This window comes from Ostrinia furnacalis, unplaced genomic scaffold (assembly GCF_004193835.3).
Source record: "Ostrinia furnacalis isolate ACB-3 unplaced genomic scaffold, ASM419383v2 OfSCF1726, whole genome shotgun sequence".
Lineage (NCBI taxonomy): Eukaryota > Metazoa > Arthropoda > Insecta > Lepidoptera > Crambidae > Ostrinia > Ostrinia furnacalis.
This window is the reverse complement of record NW_021131965.1, coordinates 188,298-208,742: the sequence shown is the minus strand read 5'-3', so window position 1 is coordinate 208,742 and position 20,445 is coordinate 188,298. Positions and strand designations below refer to the sequence as shown.

General features: G+C 37.1%; 3 protein-coding genes across 3 annotated transcripts; 2 read left to right on the top strand and 1 right to left on the bottom strand.

Moving 5' to 3' along the window:
- The first annotated feature begins 1,679 nt into the window (after positions 1–1,679).
- Positions 1,680–13,024, top strand: LOC114353514 (probable FAD synthase). Its single transcript, XM_028305543.1, has 5 exons — positions 1,680–1,858; positions 5,146–5,241; positions 6,753–7,112; positions 10,755–10,876; positions 12,512–13,024. The coding sequence occupies exons 2-5, from the start codon at positions 5,170–5,172 to the stop codon at positions 12,729–12,731; spliced, it is 774 nt and encodes a 257-aa protein (XP_028161344.1). The 5' UTR covers positions 1,680–1,858; positions 5,146–5,169; the 3' UTR covers positions 12,732–13,024.
- Positions 1,795–4,176, top strand: LOC114353512 (tRNA (guanine(37)-N1)-methyltransferase). Its single transcript, XM_028305542.1, has one exon. It carries the CDS (start codon positions 1,913–1,915, stop codon positions 3,269–3,271), a length of 1,359 nt encoding a protein of 452 aa, XP_028161343.1. The 5' UTR covers positions 1,795–1,912; the 3' UTR covers positions 3,272–4,176.
- Positions 13,025–15,148: 2,124 nt separating the features above from the next.
- Positions 15,149–20,230, bottom strand: LOC114353519 (GPN-loop GTPase 1). Its single transcript, XM_028305552.1, has 9 exons — positions 20,018–20,230; positions 19,606–19,731; positions 18,781–18,948; positions 18,436–18,632; positions 17,898–18,092; positions 17,600–17,652; positions 17,434–17,522; positions 17,168–17,311; positions 15,149–15,928 (listed from the first exon to the last, which is right to left on the bottom strand). Exons 1-9 carry the CDS (start codon positions 20,088–20,090, stop codon positions 15,843–15,845), a joined length of 1,131 nt encoding a protein of 376 aa, XP_028161353.1. The 5' UTR covers positions 20,091–20,230; the 3' UTR covers positions 15,149–15,842.
- Positions 20,231–20,445: the final 215 nt, after the last annotated feature.

Below are 20,445 nucleotides of genomic sequence, written 5' to 3'. Positions count from 1 at the left end.
TTACACGGTACACCTTCAGAGAAATTGAGTCACCAAAAATAAATTTCAAGTTTATATTCAGCAAATGTATTTTCTTATCCTCTCACGACGAAAATCATTATCACCACAGCTACATAAGATAATACAGTATTTAGCTTGACGTGCCGGTCGTCTCTACATACTACATAAGAATTTACATCTTTCCCAATCTGAAATATTCCCTGAAGAGTGTTTTAAGTGTGTAGGTACCCAAGCTAACGCGTCTGTATGAGAACAATACTCGCACAAACTTAAGAAAATATGCAGTATACGTGAGCAATTCTCACAACGGCACGCGGCTCATCACCGTTACGCGGGTAGTAAAACCATTATTACGTGCATTCGATCTTATACTACCGCGCACTCCGCCGAGAGAAATACAAACACAGTCAACGGTTTTTACGTTCTATTTTTAAAACGTGAGGTTTTCAACGAATCCTTCGTTTTATTCAGGATTACTGAAGTGTAAGGTCAACAGCACGGGCGGTTTTATGGCCCTCAATAGCCTGTATCTCTTAATTAATCTTTTGTAAGGGGAACTCAATCACAGTTTCGGAGCATTTTCGTTTCAAAGGAGATTGGCATAGCCCGATGGCGTAGTGGCGCAGGGAATCGACTCACACAATAGTCAAACAATGAGTGTTATACAACATAGAGCACCACTAGAAAATAAGAAAGTAAAACTAGTAATTAATTTATATTTGCTTTTCATCCTTAAACAATTATGAATTATTGACATACACATCTAGCCCAGAGTGCTTTGTTTCCGAATATTTACGAAAATTTCTAACCGTTTAAGTAACAATGATCCAACAGAATCTTAAGTTCATCAAAACAGTGATTCACTCGTACGAATTCCATGTAGACTCCCAACTTCAATTTAATCCGAAGTCTATTTAACAAATGATTAATTGATGGAGCTAGAGACCCCGCTCGCTCGTATTATTCACTTACTGAATTACTTAGATATCGAACGTTTCTCAATGTGAATGCACCACGCATTTATCGCAGAGGAATTAATTAAACCGTCCTGTTACAATAGACTATTAATGAGGATCTCCACGTCATCTAGTTATTAATGTTAATAACACTAATTAGATACAAAATATTATACTGTTTGGTAAACCTTTACTAATAAGTTCTTTTAGGAATACTCGTATATGTATATAGGATCTAGTTTTGTTTAAAATCGTGTGGTAAAAACCTGCCTATATTTGTATCATCTATTTATTTTAATATGTTAAGTAAATTTTTGGAAATGCCTTGGAATTCAGAGCCAAAAAAGGCATTCAGGACTACTTTAATAATGTAATTTTGTTTCTTGTAATTCCTTTTATGTATAAAAAGCAATAAACGTTTTTATTGCTATTATTACTTATCCCGGAACCGGAAGGCCCGGTTCTAAGCAAAGCTTTTCGCAGATGGCGCTAACGGCGGCAGTTTTGTGTTAGGTAGTTTAGTTTGGTTTTATAGGGAGTCGAGTGGGCTGGAACGGACGTTAAAGCACTGAGCAAGTAATTTATAGTAATATTTTCTCAACAAACTTCTTCGTCATCGTCAACCACTTTTATTGGCATTGGAATATCAAGGCTTAACTAACTCAGAGCCGTAAAACATCAAAATTAAAAAAAAACTTTTTGACATTGACGTTTCAATGACAGCAAAACTTCAATGAAATTGACAAGTTCGATCTGTAATTTTCTTCCATTATTTCGTCGTTCAAAATGAAAATCATGTGATAAATGTTGAATATTCATGCTTTAACTGATTGTGAAGAAGATAATAAAGAAGGACGCAAACAAACAACTAGAAGAACTGCAACCTTTTGACCTGTAAATAGGTTAGTATCTGTTGCACTACTATACACGTTACATGCGTCATAATTTTGTGAAAAATGTCTATTTTCCGCGAGTTTTTTCGTAAAATGAGTTCCTCGAGTCAACCTTCGTTGGCGCCGGTCGGTGTGCGCGGGATGAAAGTGCTAGACCGTGAGAAATTCTTGCGTAATATTCAAGTGCCCGTCCTGTACTTGAAGGAGGAGAATCTTTCAATAATATTTAAACAGTGCAGACCGTATATCTTGAAAATAGAAAACTTCAAGCCGATAATGGACTTACAAGCAAATTCGTCATTCAACAAATGCATATACTTGCATCCTGAAAAGGTTACTCAATGGAAGGACATAGATGAAGAATCCCGAAACGTTCTGCAACAGTTTGGCGTAACTGAAAAGAATCTTACTTCGGAGGAAGTGCAATTGGGTTATGAAAATTGGAGCTATGACACCATATTTAAGGCTGTCCTGCCAGAAGATGAAGAGGTCATCAGTGGCTACTCCCAAATTGGCCACATTATACATCTCAATCTCCGAGAACATCTGCTGGAGTACCGGCAAGTAATCGGTCAAGTGCTGCTGGACAAGATAAAGACATGCCGCACCGTTGTGAACAAGAGCAACATCATTGACAATACATACCGTAACTTCAGTATGGAAGTGATAGCAGGAAAAGAAGACTATTTGGTGTCCGTCAAAGAAAATCGGTGCAAATTCGAGTTTGACTTTTCAAAAGTGTACTGGAATCCACGCCTCGGTAAAGAACACGAAAGAATCTTGGGCTTCTTGAAACCTGGTGATGTGCTATTCGATGTATTTTGTGGGGTGGGACCGTTTTCAATACCTGCTGCTAAACGTAAGTGTACAGTGTATGCTAACGACCTAAACCCCGATTCATTCAAGTGGTTGAAACACAATGCTGAAATTAATAAAGTAGATAAGAGATTATTCCAACCATACAACTTGGATGGAAAAGACTTTATTTGTTATGTATTCAAAGACCACTTAACAAAACTTTGCAAGCGTAATACTCAATTCAGTGGAAAGATCCATGTCACAATGAACTTGCCGGCTATGGCTGTTAAATTTCTAAAGAATTTCAAAGGCCTCCTCAAAGATGAGGAACTAACAGATAAGTTTAATTATGATATAGTTGTGTATGTTTACTGTTTTGCTATCGGTGATGATTCTGTAGCTGAAGCAAGACAAATGGTGAATGAGAATATGAAGTTTGATCTCTCTAGTTTCATAACTGACATATTCGATGTAAGGAATGTCTCCCCTAAAAAAGAGATGATGCGTGTGACGTTCAATCTTACAAAACAGATCCTTTTCGATGGCCATAAGTCCTGCGCTCCAGTCGAGCCTCCAGCTAAAAAGACGCGCACCACCCCTCAAACTACTATGACAGCCCTCTGACATAACATTATGCATTTTCTTTTCTTCATTATGTGTAACATTTTCTTTTACTTTCTGTTTGCATTGCTGTATCCGAGCAAAGATGTTTATGATTATTCTAAAAATTTTAAAAAGCAACTTGAAACTTTTTAAGTGTAATTCGCTGTTATGGCCACGTTTTATTTAATCAATGTGAATTCATCAATTCTTGTGAATGAATCGATCAATTCTAAATGATGAATATTAAGATTAGAGATCATACAGATCTGCTGAGTTCCAGGGTTACGTAGTATTTCAGTCTATTGTAAAAATCTTTTTTTTTATTGCTCTATGAAAACTTATTTATAAGATATCAAAATTATGCTTAATATTTAGTAAATAGTGTCTATCTATGTAGTAAATGGAATAAAATACTTTGTTTTATTATTAATAATGCATTTATTGATGTATTTTAGTAATGACACAACTTAATAGAGTAAGAGAAAGAATACTAGAAGGCAATGTTAAGTTATATAGTTTATGTATGTATGTTCATATCCATAAAAATACATGTAAAATAGTGTCACAGCTGGCTATTCTAATAATCAAAATTACTTGCAGATCTTAAACTTATCTATTTCTGCTGATTTAATAATTACATTGTAAGTAGTGTAAATTACATAACATCAATGTTTATTGTTAACAAAGTTATAGATATTGCATTGACCTCAGATGTTTATCAATATTACATAAAATACATTACATTTGGTGTTAATGATTACAAATTTTACTTAGAATGTTGTATAAAATACTATGGAAACGAAAGTTTATTCTTCTATGTAAACAAGATATATTCTTCTACATGTTGTAATAAGTTTTTAGTGTCTAATTTAAGTGATGTATAAATGTATGTATATTTTTGTGAATGTTCAAAATAAATTGAATGTGGAAAATAAATAATGTCCTTGATTAATTTTATTTTCGTTAGTACCTACTTATTTTATTATTTCCTAGATAATTAAAAAAAAAGAATATACATTTTTTCCATTTCAGTATATTATTATTATGCTGTTCCCATATTTAAAGACATGAAAATGTACGCAAATTTAATATTTCCGTTAAACTTCTGTGAGGTATTTGTATATTATCACACTTGATTACTAACAAACCATTTAAAATTCGTTTAACTTAATCATCTGTGAACAAGTTTGAAATGGCAAGAACGGAAATAATTTGAATATAATTAAGTTTCCCTCCAAAACTAATAATAGCACTCGGCTTTTCCCCAAAAAACGTCGCTCATCTACTATGAAATATTTTTGGGAAAATAGCAACTTGCAGTCCTAGACCTAACTTGCAGACCAATGTCACAGAATAAGTAATAGTACCCCAATGTGGAGGAATGTGGCCAATTTGGCCACACAAAAGTTACTTCGAAGGCACGGCTATAGGGGTAAACTGGGCACCAATTGGAAAGAAGGGGGTAGTTTGTGAAAAAAAAAATATTTTTCACTTCACGAAGCGCAAGAATTCTATTTTTTTTTTGCATCTCAATCGCTAGTAGGGGCGCCACAATAAAATTTGGCCCCAGTTAAAAAATCGTAGATCTGTGGCTGATTAACTTTAGTATACCTTCATACTGTAGCTACTGTTCATTAAGAAGTACACAGTATAATTATAATCAAATGTTTTATTGGTGAAACCTGCACGTTTGTAGTTCAAGGTCCCTCTACAATACCACTCTATGTGGACGATGTAATGATAGTACAGCCAATACGCAGGCTCATAGCAAAACTTAGTTTACCGAAGCGTTTCGTGCGTGACGAACCAACAAACAAGCGACAGCCGTGTAGCGTTTATAATGCAAATTTCGTTATACACACCTGATTAATTAATTACGTGTATGTTTGGTACAGAATACCTACACAACAGTAGTAAAGATGCCGCGGAAAAGAGAGAACGTCTGCGCCGAGCTGCCTGCCATTGATGACGTGTTAGAAGAATCGGAACAGGTAAAGTACTATCCGTTCGCGATAAGTTTGCCGCTGGCGATGTGACGTCACTCGAAGGGAAGCGTCTATAACTATAACAAACTATACTTAAAATATTTTTTATTTATTATTATTTGATAAAAATTGTGTATTTGCGTAAAATAAGACACATTAATTGCGTTTAATCACTAAATAATTGCGTTTAATCGCGGTTGGGGGAGGGGACGCGCATTCCACGGACCTGCAAACTTAGCGCGAACGGGTAGTATATGTAGTTTTTACTTTACTACTGGCTATAGGTACTTCTGTAGCCTTTACTAGTTCGGTGTTTGGGTGGTAAAGCTGTTAGTCTTAGCTACACAGTATTTACAGTGGTGGTTCTAATCCGCTTAGATTTTTTTTCTGTACATTTTAGCAGTCATTGACCTGCGTGGATGGCCGTCACAGATGCGCGTGAATCCTATGAACTACTAACTTTTATTAATTACAAAAAGTATATAAAAATAGTATTATAATGCTTCTTAATGATGATTGCATGAAGAAAACCCAATTGAAAAATGCATCATGGGAAGGACCAGCAACATTAAAATTGACTCTTAAATAGATGTAAAAACTTTAAAATATTAAGTATGATTATGTACCACACATAATCCCAACTAATATTATAAATGCGAAAGTAACTCTGTCTGTCTGTCTGTCTGTCTGTCTGTCTGTCTGTCTGTCTGTCTGTCTGTCTGTCTGTCTGTTACGCTTTCCCGCTTAAACCTCGCAACCGATTTTGATGAAATTTGGCATAGAGATAGTTTGAGTCCCGGGAAAGAACATAGGATAGTTTTTATCCCGGTTTTTGAAAAAGGGACGCGCGCGATAAAGTTTTTCTGTGACAGACAAAATTCCACGCGGGCGAAGCCGCGGGCGGAAAGCTAGTTTGAAATAAAGCAAATTAAATACTTGCATACATCGGCATTGAAATAAAGCAAATTAAATACTTGCATATGTTTTAATCTTATAAACGTGACATAGATTGTTTTGGCTTCAACGCTCCGAAATGAATTTTATTGGATCAAAAGTTCAAAGTCGTGACTGCGAAGTACTGAAGATATCTATAGATACGTACTTACTTACCTTATACAGTTTGAACGAGACATGGGAAGAAAAACTTAATAACATAATTATGGCTCAAGAATCGCAAATTACAGCCTGTATAAAAAACTAATTACAATTATTGATATAACTAGCTTTTGCCCGCGGCTTCACCCGCGTGAAATTTAATATGTCATAGATTGTCATAATTTATAGCTATTATAATTATGTTATTCTGGGTTATAAACAATAATACTGTAAAGTTTCATTAAAATCCGTTCAGCAGTTTTTGCGTGAAAGAGTAAAAAACATCCAGACATCCACACAAACTTTGGATGCGTCATCGTGGGTCAAAGACCTTTTTTTTTTAATGAAGCTCATTAATTTATCATTCTCTTTTGTAACCGATTAACTGTCGCTTTACAATCTTGTGTTTACCTCTTTTCCAGATACTCAGACAATGCTTCCAAGAATACCAACCTGAAGAGGTGTTTCTCTCGTTCAACGGCGGCAAAGACTGCACCGTTCTCCTAGACCTAACAATAAACATTCTACGTGAAATACATAAGACAGAAAACATAGAGAAACGACTAAAAGTAGTGTACTTCCGAACGAAAGATCCGTTTGTTGAAATAGAAGAGTTTGTGAATGAGATGCAACGACGGTATGGTGTGACGTTGATGGTGACAGAGGTGGGGGAAATGAAGGCTACACTTCAGAGGATATTAGACAGAGATGGACAATTGAAAGCCTGTCTTATGGGAACGAGACGGACAGATCCGTATAGCCAAGACTTACGTTTTATGCAGGTAATTTTTTTAGTTTTACTAGCATAGAGACGACTTTACTGCAGCCTTCCATACAATTTGACAGTCTACGTCTTATAGATGACCCACGCTGAACTGTCCCACCAAACTCATTAACAGGGGGGCGCTACCATCGTTCAACTATATGGCAACATGGCAAAAATCGGAACCAGCGATCCAGCATTGACGGTGGCGCCCCACTGTCAATGTCATGGATAGGACAGTTCAGTATTTTGGAACTATACGCAAGCTACAAACTCTTACTACATACACACACCGTCACCGGCTCTCAATTTGAACCTTGGAAACGTTACGCCTCATGAGCTGTAGGCAGTTGCCACACTTGACGGAAATGCCGTCGCGGATCTTCCGCAAAGTAAATTAAGCATATAAATCGGAGCGACCGATTATCCGCGTAGTGTGCCCGTTTTAGTCATTTATAAGCAATGAGCTATCNCCTCAATCTCAGAGCCTTGATTTAATTACAATACAATTTAGCACCAAAGTGCTTGAAAAGACAAATCCAACGAACCCAAACTCGATAAGTTTCCACCGTTTCGTTTTGGAATTCCTATGGCCACCTCCAGACTCCATCATCAGGACCCTGGACATCATCTAGTACTAAAGTGCTCGAAAAGACAAATCTAACGAACCCAAATTCGATGCGATGCCGCCGTTTCATTTAGGAGTTCCTATGGCCACCTCATGACTCCATCATCAGACCAGCTCAATTGTACCATAACATTGCATTGTCATCATACTTACATAAGTATACCAAAGGACAATGACCAAAAATGTATGGAGTGTGGTCCAAATGTCCACCACTAACAAGACCTATGTAGTAAAATAGTCTACTAAATACTGATTCATTATAAGCAAACCGCAATAAAAAATATGCTGTCGCACACTGGTTCAAGAAACGATAAAAATGGAATTAGCGATTTATTCACTTTTTTCGATGGTATCATGTGTAGAATGTTATAAAAAACGTTTTGTTTAAGTTCTATTTTTCTGAGAAATGTGTAGTTTTTGCTACATTACATGTTTTGTGTTTTATTTGTATGAAACGTTTCCTTCACGAGGCTCTTATTCGAAATGTTAAAATTTGTTAAAGATGACTACTTATAGGTTTTAAAGAGTTATGCTAATAGAAGCTAATACAGTAACAACTTTGTCCCAGTGCGTCCCCGTTTAGGATATAAGTGATATTTTCTAAGGTACGAAAAAGTATACAAAATATATGGATATAAGGCAACTTAATGATAATTTTTTTAATTTCTAAAATAAAAAGAAGCTAACAATCATTCCAATCTTAATCATTTATTATTCAACATCATCATCAACATCTATAAATTCAAAAGTTTCATCATTATTTGAAGCTAGTAAATTTTTAACTTCATTAGGAAGAGGATATTTTGGACTCGCACTCATTTTTGGTCTCATTGTTGACAAAAAATGATCCGAAGAAATAAGTTTATTATTTAAAATATCACGATTGGTCACTTTTCGGTTAAATTTACGCGTATGATTCTCTCTGATTTTTCTAAATCTTTATTCCGCGATTCTGCAGCTTCTTATTGGCATAATATCTAAGTGCAAAGCAAAACCAACTGACATGAATAATTTAACAAAATTAAAACTGATCTTTAAATATCGATATGTACACGAATGGCCTATCTTCATTGCACGCATGGATACGGGCTATGGAGACTATATTACACATTGCTTATAGACTAGAATTTAAAACTTGGAGAGCAAGAGGAAATAAAAAAGCAATTATGGAGAAACGAAAAGCTGAAATACGCGCAAACAACGGAAATACTGCGCGTAGATTTTTTGCAGATCCAGAAAAAACATCCAACGTCACTGGAGTTAGTCAAGATCTGATCGCTATTTTGTCTGTATTATTATGGGCTATGGCTTCCGGTGAGCAAATAAACCACCAAAACCTCACTCAATATGGATGGGAAACCGCTGAGTTGTTCGTCAGTTTATACGGTTGGTATTACATACCATCCAGCATGCATAAGCTTCTTATACATGGAGGTGACATCATAAAGCACTTAGATATTATGCCAATAGGAGCACTATCGGAAGAAGCTGCAGAATCGCAGAACAAAGATTTTAGAAAGATCAGAGAGAATCATACGCGTAAGTTTAACCGAAAAGTGACCAATCGTGATATTTTAAATGATAAACTTATTTCTTCGGATCATTTTTTGTCAACAATAAGACCAAAAATGAGTGCGAGTCCAAAATATCCTCTTTCCAATGAAGTTAAAAATTTATTAGCTTCAAATAATGATGAAACTTTTGAGTTTATAGATGTTGATGATGATGTTGAATAATAAATGATTAATATTGGAATGATTGTTAGCTTCTTTTTATTTTAGAAATTAAAAAAATTATCATTAAGTTGCCTTATATCCATATATTTTGTATACTTTTTCGTACCTTAGAAAATATCACTTATATCCTAAACGGGGACGCACTGGGACAAAGTTGTTACTGTATTAGCTTCTATTAGTATAACTCTTTAAAACCTATAAGTAGTCATCTTTAACAAATTTTAACATTTTGAATAAGAGCCTCGTGAAGGAAACGTTTCATACAAATAAAACACAAAACATGTATTATAGCAAAAACTACGCATTTCTCAGAAAAATAGAACTTAAACAAAACGTTTTTTATAACATTCTACACATGATTCCATCGAAAAAAGTGAATAAATCGCTAATTCCATTTTTATCGTTTCTTGAACCAGTGTGTGTCGGTAGAAAGTTATGACTGAATGAAAAGTCATGTTTTTTACCTTTTCATCTGAAAAATGTTCTTGATATCATTCTATCCATCGTGCGATGTTATGTTATGTCGCTTAGTGTGCCGTGTTAGATTCTCGCTAAAAGAAAAAAAAATAAGCTCAGAAGAAAGACAACAATATTGGAATTGTGGTAGGGTGGTCGCTGCTCCGCCCCTATTGGTTGTAGGGTGATGAAATATAACCTAAAACCATCCTTGATAAATGGGCTATCCATAACAAAAATATTTTTTCAAATCGGACCAGTAGTTCCTGAGATTAGCGCGTAAACTACTACAATTTTTTCATACGGTCATAACTTTTTTCGTNGTATTATTATACTTAACAGTTGGCACCCCTGGCGATTGACAGGACCTTACTCTACAGTGGCGCCATCTTGATGGGTGCAAATGCGATAGTCCTCCTACCACTTAAGCACTCACCAGTTGGTGCTACTGTCTTCGCTACTAGCAAGTGACAGGACCTTACTCTACAGTGGCGCTAACCGGACTGTCAGTGCGGATCGCTCCGCACAGCCGATTTGTATGAACTGCTAGGGAGCGGAGAGGTTCCTCCGGACCGCATTACTCTAAAACGCTCCCTAGAAGTTCATACAGATTGGCCGTGCGGTGCGGGTCCGCACCGGACGGTCCGCATGACACTAAAACCAGCCTCATGTGTGGCGACTCCCTACAGCCCATGAGGCTCAACGTTTACCTTAGGTACAAATTGTGAGCCGATGACGGTAACGAATGAGAGGATTTCTCTCATGCGTTTTTCAATCCATATGTGATGCTGACATGAACGAAAAAATAAAATAAAATAAAAATTATGTAACCTTTTTTCAGAAAACCGACTCAAACTGGCCACAAGTGATGCGGGTGTCGCCACTGCTCAACTGGTCCTACCACCAAATTTGGAGCTACATCATTATACGGAACGTGCCTTACTGCAGCCTCTATGACAGAGGGTAAGTTAATTAATTCTTTATAGGGCAGTGGAATGTCCACCAAGGTCGCCGCTACCAATAGATCAACATAAAAATCATTGAGGGAGGCCTATGTTCCGCACTGGACGTCCTATGGCTGAAATGATGATGATGATGATGTTAAAGGCAGTGGGAATATAGTTCCCACCATATTTTGAACATTATTCGCTTGTCTTAACGTCCAAAAACAATGACAAAGATTATGGTATGGCTGTTAAAGCGTTTAAGTGGAAAAACCAATGATTATGAAGAAGATTAAAACAACTTGTGCGAAACAAACGTTTGATTTTGTACTGAATGTGTACATTACTCATGCTACTTCAGTTCAAATTACTCAATATTGTTACATCACAATATTGTTCATTATCATGATTTAGCTCAATATCAGCATTACACAGCACTACGTGTGTGATTCGATGATGATAGTTTTGTAGATAACGAAGATTTAAATACATAATAAGATCAGCATTGCTACTTGTAGGTACTCAATGTATAATAATGGGTGGCAATCTGAAAATACATATTTTCAAGACATACAATGACTTAGAAAAAATGTGACGTCATAGCTAATCTCTACAATCCGATCGAGTAAAGTGCGCACCTGGCGCCCGTGACGTCATATCGACGCTCTGGCAGGCCTGGCTCACTCCGCGCGGTACATCCGATAATTACCTACAGCGAAGCGCCCCGCCGGCGGGTATTATATCAGTCGAGTGTCACGCGCGCGCCCGTCAGGACGCTGGCGTGCGTTGTAGTATGATTATAATTCTATGATCGAAGTATTATTTAAAAATGGACATGAAGAGAAAGAAAATAATATTGTGCGGCGTTCGGGTGTTTAAATTCAAAAAGAAATCTACCGGATTTATCTTTTAATCAATAATTCTTAGGATAGTATAGGAACCTAACCTACCATGACTATTGCTCAGAATGCGTTCGTTCGTTTCAGCCAAATGACGTCCACTGCTGGACAAAGGCCTCTCCCAAGGTTTTCCATAATGAATGCGTACTTACATACATACGTGTCATGAGGTACGTACCTCATGACATGTAAGTAGATTAATTATTTTTTTCACTAGACAGCAACCCTAACAGCGTAGGAAGAGTTCAGAGGCACGCGATAGAAAGAGACAAAACTTGTAGGTGAATAAAATTGTAGGTACGTAGTGCTGTGCGAGCTGAATTCCACTGTATCGCGTCGCAGCAAGACTCGCATTTATTTAAATCGTCTTGCGGAGTAATCCTTCTGTACCTGTACTATTACTTATTCTGTGGCTCTGGTACGGACGGACACGGGTAGGTGTGCAGGTGATTGGAAGGGAGACTCGCATTCCAGCGAGGTGAGAAGTTAGCACGATCTGGTTGTACTATACAAAATCTATAGAATCTAGTTTTGACTGCTCGTCAAAATATTTCGATTAAGGCCCGATTCGACCAAACTTTTATCCGAAAATAACTCCTGGTATAACTGGCACATTGACAGTTTCAGTATGGGAAATATGTCAAAACTGACGATTTATTCTATGAATAATATTTACTCGTCTGGTCGAATCCACCCTAACAGTCACCCCAGCATAAAGACCACAGTTTTACATTAATAAACCTTTATATCCTCAGATACACCTCAATAGGCAGCACCCGTAACACCTGGCCGAACCCAGCCCTAGCTATCAAGGACAGCAATGGCTACCTTTCCTACCTTCCAGCATGGCGGCTCTCAGACGCGTCCCTCGAACGAGCCGGGAGGACCCCTCCTGTGGTCAACGGACACGCCAGCAATGGACACGTGGATAATGCACACGGTTTAGAATCCAATGGTGATACACTTGTGGCGTGATAGGAAATTTTAATGTAGTTAAGTTCGGTTGGGTAAATACTAAATACTGATGCAGAGATAGGTGTCATCTATAGGCAATTGAAAGGTACAGCCCGGACAAGTTAACGCACCTGTAGCTGAATCCACGTAACAAAACTTAAACGACATGCAAGCGATTTGATTGCTAGAGTCACTTTTCGTATTGACGCGTTTTTGTTTCGATTTCGTTTTTACGCGTATTCAATCGTTGCCTCCGCGGTATTAACCTATTTTGAAGTTTGGTTCAAGTGATTAAACGTCAAATGACAAATCGCTGAGTTATAGTTCCAAAATACTGTGGGTCTAGACAAAGTGCAAATTATAATCGCAAACCAGTCGAAAAGTGGTCGAAAAGCCCCTTTTTTGTATGGAGTTTTGACGGATTCGATTTTCGATTCGATCAAAAAGTGCGTTTTGTCTAGGGGGGCTGAACTGTCCTGTGCATGACATTGACAGTGGGGCGCCACCGTCAATACCGAATCGCTAGTTCCGATTTTTGCCATGTTGGAAACCATATAGTTGAACGATGGTAGCGCCCCCCTGTCATTGAGTTTGGCGGGACAGTTCAGCGTGGGTCATCTATACGATCCTATCAAGTAATCGTTCTATCGAAATGACATGTGAATAGGGATTTAGGACTGTTTTTCAATAGGACGACTTCTAAACGTCAACCAGATTTTGAATGTGTCAAAATACGTGAATTAGGCCCCTGGCTGGAATGCAACTCACCCGCGCACCTTCCCGCGTTCACACTGTTCGTACCAGAGCATCGATGTGACGTCACGGCTGCCTGGTGCCCGCGCAGTTAACTCGACCGGGCTGTATACTGTAGCATAACTACTTAATATACAAAAGGTAAGGCAAATTCAGGATTTGCTTCAATAATTTTATTTGTCTCTCTAAACTTCAATGTGCTTACAGTAATTTTTATAATGAGTAAATTAAAATATTGGTGGGAAATCCCAACTAATATTATAAATGCGAAAGTAACTCTGTCTGTCTGTCTGTCTGTCTGTCTGTCTGTCTGTCTGTCTGTTACGCTTTCCCGCTTAAACCTCGCAACCGATTTTGATGAAATTTGGCATAGAGATAGTTTGAGTCCCGGGAAAGAACATAGGATAGTTTTTATCCCGGTTTTTGAAACAGGGACGCGCGCGATAAAGTTTTTCTGTGACAGACAAAATTCCACGCGGGCGAAGCCGCGGGCGGAAAGCTAGTATAATATAGAAGAAAGAAATTTAATGTAATTGTACTTCAGTGTGATGATGCTACCGTTTTTAAATAATATCTGCCTGTCATGAAAATTGGTATAAAAATTTAAGGTTGCTAATAAACTCGGTCGCTGCTAATCATTTAAAATCATTATCTTAGATAGGTAGTCAATTTAAAGATCAAAATAATAATATTTTATACATATTTTTGAAACTAATATTACTAAAATTTTATTGTATAACTGAAATAAGTTATCTATTATTCGTTGGCCAATAAATAGGTGAATTTACGAAAGATGTTCAATTACTAGTACTTATTATTACTGTTAATTTGTGGTGTTTACTGCCTAAATGTGATAAAAATTCCGCAATTTTTAATTGAGAATGTTACTAGGTATGCAAAATCACTTGAAACCTATGTTACAGTTAAGCTTTTACATTTACAAATACATTAGTTTTTATTTCATTCAAAAATACCCAGTAGTTATGATTTTATAGGCATTCAAAGTTCGCTTAAATATTGAGTCCCGCCGACGGTCACGTGACCCCGTGTGACGTACATTCACAGCGTCCGCTCACTAGAAAAGGGATATAAACATACTTAAATATTTTTTTTTTTTTAAATACAAACTTATTATACATATTAACACCCAGACCCATCACAGAAATTAAAATTGAACCAAACCCAAACTTGATGCGATTGTGTCGTTTTATTGCGAATTACCTTCCAGCTCCATCATTAGACCCTGATTACTATATAGAATTAAAATACTCATCAATACAAAACGAACGAGCCCAAACTCGATGCATTTAAGTCGTTTTATTATAGAGTTCCTATGGCCACCTTCCAGCTCCATCATCAGATCAGCTCCATGTCATCATAATATTGCATGGTCATCGAAATCACATGTGTTTGCGAAATTTCAGCTTAATCGGTTGCCTGGAAGTGGGTCTTAATTCAGTTTGCAAGATTCCACCCATACAAATATGAGCCAGTCGTTGTAATATGACGTCACGCGCATAAAATGGCGGGCCGGCCGCCGCCCGCACTTTTAAAATTCAATATCTTGGAAACTAATTGACGTATCGAAATAATTCTTTCACGTGTATTTTTTATTTTTAACAGAGAATACAGAAAGCTGAAAAACAAAATTAGTGAACATTCTTCATTTCGCTCGTTTTATAAAGCAGTGTGTTCAATTAATTTTAAGTTCATGCCGAAATACTGATGTATGTTAATTGTTATTCACATTGTCATTATCACGCGTCATGCGTTAATACCGTACAATACAAAGGAAAATGTAACCTTTAAACATATCTAGAAAGTAGCAGTCTTTTTAACTGTTTGCTTTAATAATAATTTTACAAGATATTACTTAGGGAATGTTTACTTACGTTTATTTAGCATAATTTACACGTTTTATTTACAATCACCAGTGTTAATAAGCACCAAAATACGAATTGATATATTGAGCAATACAAACTTAGTAATCTCAGTTTATTTATTATTCCAGTAAGATGTTTTATTCATATTTATTTTGTAGCTAAATAACGTAACATTATCACAAATACTTTACTTTCACGTAATTTTGTTGTCCAATTAAAATTGTTTTGTTCTACAAATATATTCATGTTTATTTTAAATCGAATATTCCACTGTGATGAGTCTTTGAAAAACATTGACTTAATAAATAAAAATATGTACTTAAATAATGAACACAATAAAATATAATACTACTTATGTAAAAAAAATTATACCCAGTCCCTCATAGTGGAATACCGATAATAATGTACTTTACATTGTTTAAATAAAAAACTTGTCTTTTAGATTGTCTTTTATTAGAAACTTAACTATATTTACAGATGGAAGAGATTAGTTTCATCACGTCTTGTTTCCCGAATCGTTTGGCTTCACGTGCTTTCTGATAAACTCTTGGAATGCAGCGACATCCTCCGGTTTGTCGTCATCTAGGAGAAAATATTTTATTTGTTTGTAAGGGGCCGTTCAAGTATTACGTAAGCAGATTTCTTACCATTTTTACCCCTCCGCCCCCCTTGTCATCAAAAGTAAGCAAAGTACTAACCCCCTCCCCCTATGCTTACGTAAACATTTTGTTATAAGTGTTTTTTATATTGTCATTTTTAAAATAGGAAAATTCATGAAAATATTAGGTTTAAATGATAGTACTGATACACATAGAGTAAGGAACAAAAAAATATTATCAGAAAAAAAGAACATAACAAACATAATTGCATCAATTATGCATCAACATAAACACAAATGATAACTTTCAATGCTTACAATACGTTTAGTATCCAAACAACAAAACACGCGCGCGGGAGGCCAGCCTCGCGTATAATAATATTTTATGCGGACTACGACTCTCAAATTTCAATGGGCAGTGTCGGCACGAGAGTTAATTATTAGACAAGTGAATAGCGCACGGTAATTTCCCTAATGTGCGGTAATTCCCCTAATCAGTTCTCAAAGCGAGTGCCTGCCTACGCATATGTATTATTTGCGGGAATCCCCGAAAAAACGTAAATAACTAACGGTGACGTAATCATCATCTAGATCCCCCTACCCCCCTATGTCATCAAAATAAGCAAAACAGAGACCCCCCCACCCCCCCTTGGTGCTTACGTAATACTTGAACGGCCCCTAATTTATCGGAACTACTTATTTATTAAGTCGCATAAAATATAAATGAATGATTCCGGAAAAAAAAACGATTCTAATGTTTTTGAAATACCGATTTTGTAAATGGCCGATTCCATCGAGCAATGACCAGCTGGTTTTTTTTCTTTCGTATAGGGTCTAAAATATATTGAGAAGTAAGTGCACAACAGCTGAAATAAGTTTCGGGACCCGTTTGTCCACATTTTCAAGGCAAACTGGGATCAGGAGGATTTTTAAGTCTGACTACCGAGACACTACGTCTGGTCTGTGAGCACGTAGAATTTTGTCCAATGACCCCAAGCTACCCATCCTTATCGTTCGCGCGTAATTATATTGAGTGTGCGAGCGCGACAGCAACATAATTACGCGCGAGCGATAAGGATGGGTATCTTGGGGTCATTGGACAAAATTCTACGTGCTCACAGACCGGGCTTTAGACACAACAGTATATTGTTCAATCGAGGCTCACCGGGGAGCCGCGTGGCGTCCACGGTGTTAAAAATTAATAGACAACAAACTTCACGTACCAATTTCGTGTGCGGGCGCCTCGCTGCCCTCGTCGTCGCTGGAACTATCGTTGCCGGGATGTTTCAGGTACATGTCGCTGATTTCGCGGCCGGCCGGCACCGCATCGATGAGACTCTTCTTGCCGATCACTGTGTCGGACTCCTCTGAAATTGGAGTGGAAGTTGTCAATAGAATGTGGTTAATGCAAAAATATCCTGGGTACTCTGTCTAAAAAAATCTAATTTGCATAATGCATAAACTCAAAAAAACAACAAATTATACATACCCATTTTGCCTGCTTTCAATTCCTCTTCTGCTTTTTTCTGTTGTTCCAATTTTTCAGCGCGCATTTTTAACCAGTCTGCTTTATACTCCCTATGAAGAAAGATTAAATGTTATCAAAAGATCTTTCCAACAAGTATCAAATGCTTTAATTTCAATTATCAACTTACTTTTCGTACTCTTCGGCAGCTTCATCAACTAATTTGAAGAATTCAGTTATACCCTGAAAAGCAGATACACTAATTAGCATATTTAACGATGTAATTTATTTTGCTAAAGTCAAAGCGTTTCTTGCTGGCGACCATGCACCGAAAGACTAAGGCAGGTCTCGGTGGTGAGCGATAATACCATAAGACAGGTAAATTTAAGATGAATAGCGCCAGCGCCGTAGAACGCATGAGGTTGCATGCACACACACATCCATAAGCGGCATGGCATAGCATAGCTACTGTATATCAGGATACTCACGTTGCCGGTATGGGCGCTGACTCCGCAACACTTCAAATCTGTGTAGAAGGTGTCGAGCGCCAGCGCCATAGAGCGGGTAAGATTGCCGATGTATGTTGCGCCGCCCTCGCCGTCACCTTCGGCGTCCAAAGCCTCCTGGAATGCTTCGAAGTCGCGCATCCATTCTACTGCGTATGCGTTGTCCACTACATCTGTCTGCAAACAGCGAATTAACAGTTTAACAAACCATGTATACCATTTTTTAATTTACCTACTGCCAAACGATTTTTTTTTATTCAGCCCTTTGGGCATAAATAAGTAACTGGCATAGAATTAAAAAAATGGCAACAAGTTCGCCTGATGTACAAACACAAACTAAGGTAACAGTGAATGGGTAAGACGAAAATATTTGTACTACAAACTCAATCTAAAAGGAAATGGTTTTGATCTCAGAAAAATCAACCTGTAATGCTGTAGTCATCTATAAATTCATTGTCTTTTATTTATAGTGTAGTAAAAATATACAAAACATAGCTTGTATGTTCAGTGACATACATACCTTATTCATAACAATGATGAAAGGCAGCCTAGTCTTGTACAGTATTGAGCAGGCATACAGCATGTTAGACATGAAGGTGCTCGGAGCTACGCTGCGTACGGTGTCCATTACATACACCACCACTGTAGGACATGTAGATGCCAGAGCTTCAGTCACTATGGTACCCGACGCTGACCATGTGAATACCTCTATCTGGCCTACAAATTATTAAGAGTTTAATAGATTAAGATCCCTGTACACAGAAAAAAATTAATACAAATGACGGACGTTCATAGTCCTAGACGTCCCAGTACAATAAATACTTATGGTATGTTTCACAATAAATAATTTTGAAGGTAAGGTTACCTGGTGTATCAATAATACAGTATTTGTGTTTCTTTCCAGCCTTTTCGATCAAATCCACCACCTGGCCAAACTTTGTAGAGAACAAGTTCAGAGCTGTGACGATACCTCCATTCGGCCCCAGGCCGTATTGCTTCATTACTTGTTTGTAGTCTACAGTATCTCTTATATCTGAAATAAGCAAGCAATATCTTTCAATTAGGAGCTACAATAGGCTAGTTTCCTAAAAAAATTTTTTTAGTCCGTCATGTTTCATATCAAAAAATATTGGACACATATATTTTTATTTGTCAATCTAACAAATAATTACGTTGACGACGCACGACGTCACAACGTGCACAGCACTTTTATGCACGCATTGACGTCACGAGCCTCTTCTTATGAACTTTGGCGCGCTTTATCTCTTTAAATTTTCATTAGTTTGAAAAATTTAAAAATACGTGTAGAGTATTTTTTGATAAGTTAACTGACGGACTAATTAAAACTCTTGCTTTTTGACCCAGGAAACATCCCTATTGTTGCCAAATACTTATGCAAAGAGAACTTGTGAGGTTCAATATCTGTAACTGTATTTAAAAAAAATATTTATGGCAATAAGTATAAAATGCTATTCAACAAATAATATTCTTTTACTCTAGTCATAATGCTCTCTGAAATACTCAGGCTGGGTTGCACCATCATACTTTAACTAATGTGTCAGGTGATGTAACTCAGCCTAAATAAGTGAAGATTTGTTGCAAAAAGCACCTTTGTAGCATCTTTGTGCAGCTGAGTAAAATCTGTTTTAGTTTAGTTAACTTGTTTTTTTTTTTCTCACAATACACTTACCAATATTTGCTGGATAAGGCACCTCTCTGCAGGCTGGATCCAAATTAATCAAATATGGTCGCGAGCTTTCAACGACCTGGCTCGCTAGACGTCTGGTGAAGGAGGTCTTACCTGCACCAGCCATACCTTTCAAATGCACAACAAAGTAAGTACAGTGTTCAATTCTTAATTTATTTAATACACCTGCATAGTTGTAAGTTGTAAATGATATACGATAAAACTCCTTCCTTCCTTGTAGTCGAGAAGTAGGTAAATTAGCAATTTACTAAGACATCTTGTGAAAGAGTATGGAAATTTAGCAATTTAAAGTAGTAAAATTCATCATTCTGCCACCCAATCGGAAGATGTAGATACTAGTTATGTATTTTATTATGTTTCCATTGAAATAATTTTGAAACAACTTAATTCTAACCTAAAATGATCAAGCACACGGGTTTCCTTGCGTCCTCTTCCATCGGTTCTGGTTTTGCTGCAGCCGTTGCCATTTCAAGGTTTAGCACTCTAACTAGCAAATTAAATGTTATTTTACTTAGTTACACTTGAAACACTTGTTAATTTAATAAATTCCCCAACCTTCACAAATCACAACAAATGAAATAATGAAAACAAACGAACTGTCAATGTCAACAGACTAAACTGTCAACTGTCATGTTGTAATGGCGGAAGTACACTATGCGGGAAATTGGTCATGTCGATATAGTGTGAACACCATCTCGATAATTTTCTCGTTCCCCCATCCCATCTGCATCCGTTCGCGTTCGTCTCCCATACTTCAGTGAGCGGGCTTGCGCTTCGACTTGAACAATTTTCCGTATAGTGTACTTTTGCCATAACTTTTTT